This window comes from Charadrius vociferus, unplaced genomic scaffold (assembly GCF_000708025.1).
Source record: "Charadrius vociferus isolate BGI_N301 unplaced genomic scaffold, ASM70802v2 scaffold239, whole genome shotgun sequence".
Classification (NCBI taxonomy): Eukaryota; Metazoa; Chordata; class Aves; order Charadriiformes; family Charadriidae; genus Charadrius; species Charadrius vociferus.
In genome coordinates, this window is record NW_009649928.1 from 1136876 (window position 1) to 1140626 (window position 3751).

The 3751-nt window shown below is 47.0% G+C and overlaps 1 protein-coding gene across 1 annotated transcript in view; it reads left to right on the forward strand.

The window, feature by feature from the left end:
* Window positions 1-1341: 1341 nt before the first annotated feature.
* The window catches only part of AATF (apoptosis antagonizing transcription factor), a gene marked incomplete at its 3' end in the record, with an annotated part of 43116 nt that continues 40706 nt past the window's right edge, over window positions 1342-3751 (forward strand). Inside the window, exon 1 of the mRNA XM_009891188.1 lies at window positions 1342-1396. Within this exon, the coding sequence (XP_009889490.1) occupies window positions 1342-1396 (55 nt within the window). The remainder of the gene's footprint in view (window positions 1397-3751) is intronic.

Consider the following 3751-nt stretch of genomic DNA (forward strand, 5'->3'; position numbering starts at 1 on the left):
GGAAGCATCTTTAGGCTGTGCATCTATCCAGACGCACTATTTTGTTATATTTTTAGACATAAGAACCATTAAGGGTTGATTAAATCTTTAAAACAGTTGTGTTTTTTTGAATGAGCGATGGGTTAGGAATATCAGAAATACTCAAGTAAATAAAAACACGGAAGAAAAATAGTAATAAATATTTATAAGGCGCATACGTAATCTAAATTTCCTATTGCGTAATTTGTTTTAGTGCACAGGTTTTATGTGTGCTTTCTCCCCGCTTCTCCCCATTTTTTTTCCCCCCTCTTCTTTTTTTCTCTTTTTCACTGACAAATTGCGTTGCTGATTTAAAGAGAAAAATCGTCAAGTGAAAGGGTCTGACTGAAATGAAAAAGGTTGGTTCGGAAAATTACATTTGCTAGCCAAAGTGTCGGGAAGATCAGCTCAGCTCCGGCTCGTGGCTATTTTTGGGCAGCACGCCAGCCCCCCCTATGGCGGTGGCGTCTGAAGGGCTCTACATTTCCAGCACGTTTCTTTATTTATATATTTAAGCAAAGGAATGCTCTGAAAAATGGATTTGTATTAATAACCTGTAATTATACAGACACACAAGGATGATACGGTCTTTCACTGCCAAAGCTACCATCTAATCTGACAATTTCCTAAAAGATGACAAGCTCCACAAATACACGGGAGCAAAAGAAGCTGAGTGTGAGAAATTCAGAGTGCTTTCTTGTAGTGCAGACTATTCAAAATGCACTTGTTTATCTGTTCTGCGTTTAGGGTGTTATTTCCATTTTAGCAAATAAGCATGTAAATAAAAAGTAAAATTAAGAGGGAAAATGCCAAAGAAATTATGTCAGTTACTTTGATGGCTTCTGCTTATAGTTTATAAACAGGCAGAGGGTTTTACAGAACATACCGTGATGCATAAAAAGGCTTTCATGATCGTCTTAAATTAAAATGTATTGATACAATTTTTGTACAAATATTCCCCCACACGATTACGAGTCCAAACCACGGCAGCATGGTTCGAGGGCATGTGAACCAGAAATTAAAACCGAGCCTGGGAGTCTGATTTAATTACCTCGCTAAGTGAAAGGCAAAAGAGAGGGAATAAACAGCGAAGAAGGAGTCTCTGTTGGTGAAATATTTTAACAATCCATGACTGTCACACACTGCATTTTCTGTTTGATGTTAGGTTATATCGACTGGATCTCCTTATCAAAAATGTTGAATTAACAGCTCCTGCAGCCGTTTGAGTGCGGATCGGCGGAGCTGGGGTGACCTGAGCAAGTCCCAGCGCGCGCGCGGTGTCCCCCTGCTCCCCTGCCACCAGCGCAGGGGACGGCGGGTGCGATGCCGGCGGCTGAGCCCGGTGGTCTTTTCCCCTTCACGTTTCGTCTGCACCGACGTAAGTGATGGATGCAGGACGGGAGAGAAACGGGTCTATGAGCCCTGAGAGAACCCCTCGCGTTTACAGTTGTACATAGGTGAATTTTAGTGCGTTGCTGGGTCGGGGATTTACACTGAACCATTGTCCCATCAGTCTCAGGGGGTGAAATCCTAGTAGCAAAAAAAAAAATCTAGCAGCAAAAATGCTGTCGACGTCACGAAGCCCATTTTTGACTCAAAGGGACTAATGCAACTCACTGTGTATTTCTTACAAATCGTACTGGGTACGTTTTATTTAACCATCCCTAAAAGCCTCTCTCCCTTATTAACAGGGCTGTTTATTATTTGTTAGGTTATGGTAGAGAACATCCCTTTTTCACTAAGAAGAGTGCAGAGGTTTGAAAATGCAGTTACGCAGGGGGGCTCTTGGCACTAAGTCTTTGGTTAGGTGAGCGGTTAGTTACTGCTCGGTAACTGTTCAGGTAAGCACTTGTTTCCGCTACTTAATTTGCTATAGATTTGTTTCTCCAGGCTCCTCCCTTTGTTGATAATGGCACCTTTTCCTCTGGAAACAAAATACCTACAAACTCAAAGAAAAAAAACTAGAAGCAAAGCCAGAGAAGATGCACTGTATACATCTCCTGTTTTATAAATTTCCTGGTTTATAAAACCGTGTCTTAGTAAAAATAATTTAAAAAAAAAAAAAAAAAAAAAGAAAAAAGATAACGGTTTAATTTCACATTGCTAGAGCAATGGCAAACCCACGTATGTAATGCAGAGCGTTATAGCTGTCAATCATGCCACGATAAAATAAACGCAAGCTACAAAATAAAGTTGAAATAGGATTGAAATACTCAACAGCATAAAATCTAAGGATTTTGCTTGCAATGAAAACACGCATTTTTAGTAAACGTTAGTTTTTACACAAATTGAACTGTTTATTGTCTTCACAGTACACAAAATCACACAGTTTTATAGGGAGAGTCATAGGGCATTGAGGACGGGGTGAGATGTTCGGGTTTTTTCTAGCCGCCTTCCCCCCTTGGTGCCCCCCAGGACCCCAAGCCCCAGTCCGAAGTTGGTGGGTGGCAGCGAGCGGCGGCTGGCGGGGGGGGATTAATGATATTCCTCTGCCCTCTGTAGGAGAAGTGCCTGCACTGAACACTGCTGCTGCTGCCGGGCCCGCACCTTTCTGCTTTCGAATTAGAAACCATGTCTGGATTAATTTTTATAGCATTTAAGAACAGATAAGGAGCGGGGAAGAGTCTGGCGTTGACAAGACAGGGACGAGCAAGCAGCCAACGCAATTCGTCTCCGAGCCAGGACTCGAGCTGGTGCCCAGCTCAAGTTCGCAGCCTCCTGCTGGCACCTTTGCGGGCAGCACCTCAACGCCAGTTGGGGAAAGCCCAAATCCTGGTGTCCAGGCTGACCCCCCCCGACCCGCGAAGCTGCTCGTTGTGGGGTGTGAAGCGCAGACCTCCACCTGCAGCTCAGAGCGGAGATGCCGGCTTGGGTCCCTGCTCCCTTGTCACAAAATTCCCACCAGCCTTTATTGCCGCTCCCCAATTCCAGGTCTAACCTTGTGTTTTGGGGCCACCCCACCCCCCCAGAGCGGCCAGGAGAAGCTGTCAGGGGCCGAACCCAAGAGATCCCCATCTCGTTAACACTCCCATCAGGTCCCTTCTGCATCGCTTTGCTGCTGCCTCTGGGCCAGAGTTGGGCCAAAGCGCCCCAGGGGCTTCGGTGCTGGTAGGGATTCGCCGAGGTTAGTGTAACGCTGGTGTAAGGATCCTCCTGGTGTAAATGGGGTGTAAGGACCCACCTGCACCCGACGCCCGGGGCCAACCAAAGAACCCGCCTTTCACCCCTCGCTGCTGGAAGGTGGACCCTGGCTTCAGCAGGGGCCACAGGATGTTTAATGTGGGACATTACAGAATGTTTAATGGGACAAGAAAAGAACTAATTCAGTTCTGCACAATTAGCAGCACTAAAAAAAAAGCGCGATGTTGACTTACAAAAAATAGTTGTAGCATTTTTGCGCTTATATAGCACGACTCTGCTTTTATTCGGCTGTTACTCCAGTGCTGCACAGCTTCAGAGCACAATTCTCACGACCCCCATGTACTTAATTATCATTATTCCCCCGTTAACGATGGGGGGACGGGGACAGCCCGCCCTCCCCGGGCACCGCCGGGGTCCACCTGGGTGGATATTTCCATTTATCGCCGTTATGCCTGGCTCTGCCTCAGCTCAGACCCCCGCCAGACAAAGGGCGGACACTCGCGGAGCCCCGGGACCCGCTGGGCCACCTCCTCCCGCCCCGCGGCGACCGCTCGCCCCGGCTACGGGCCCGGTGCCGGCGGGCCCCGCCCTC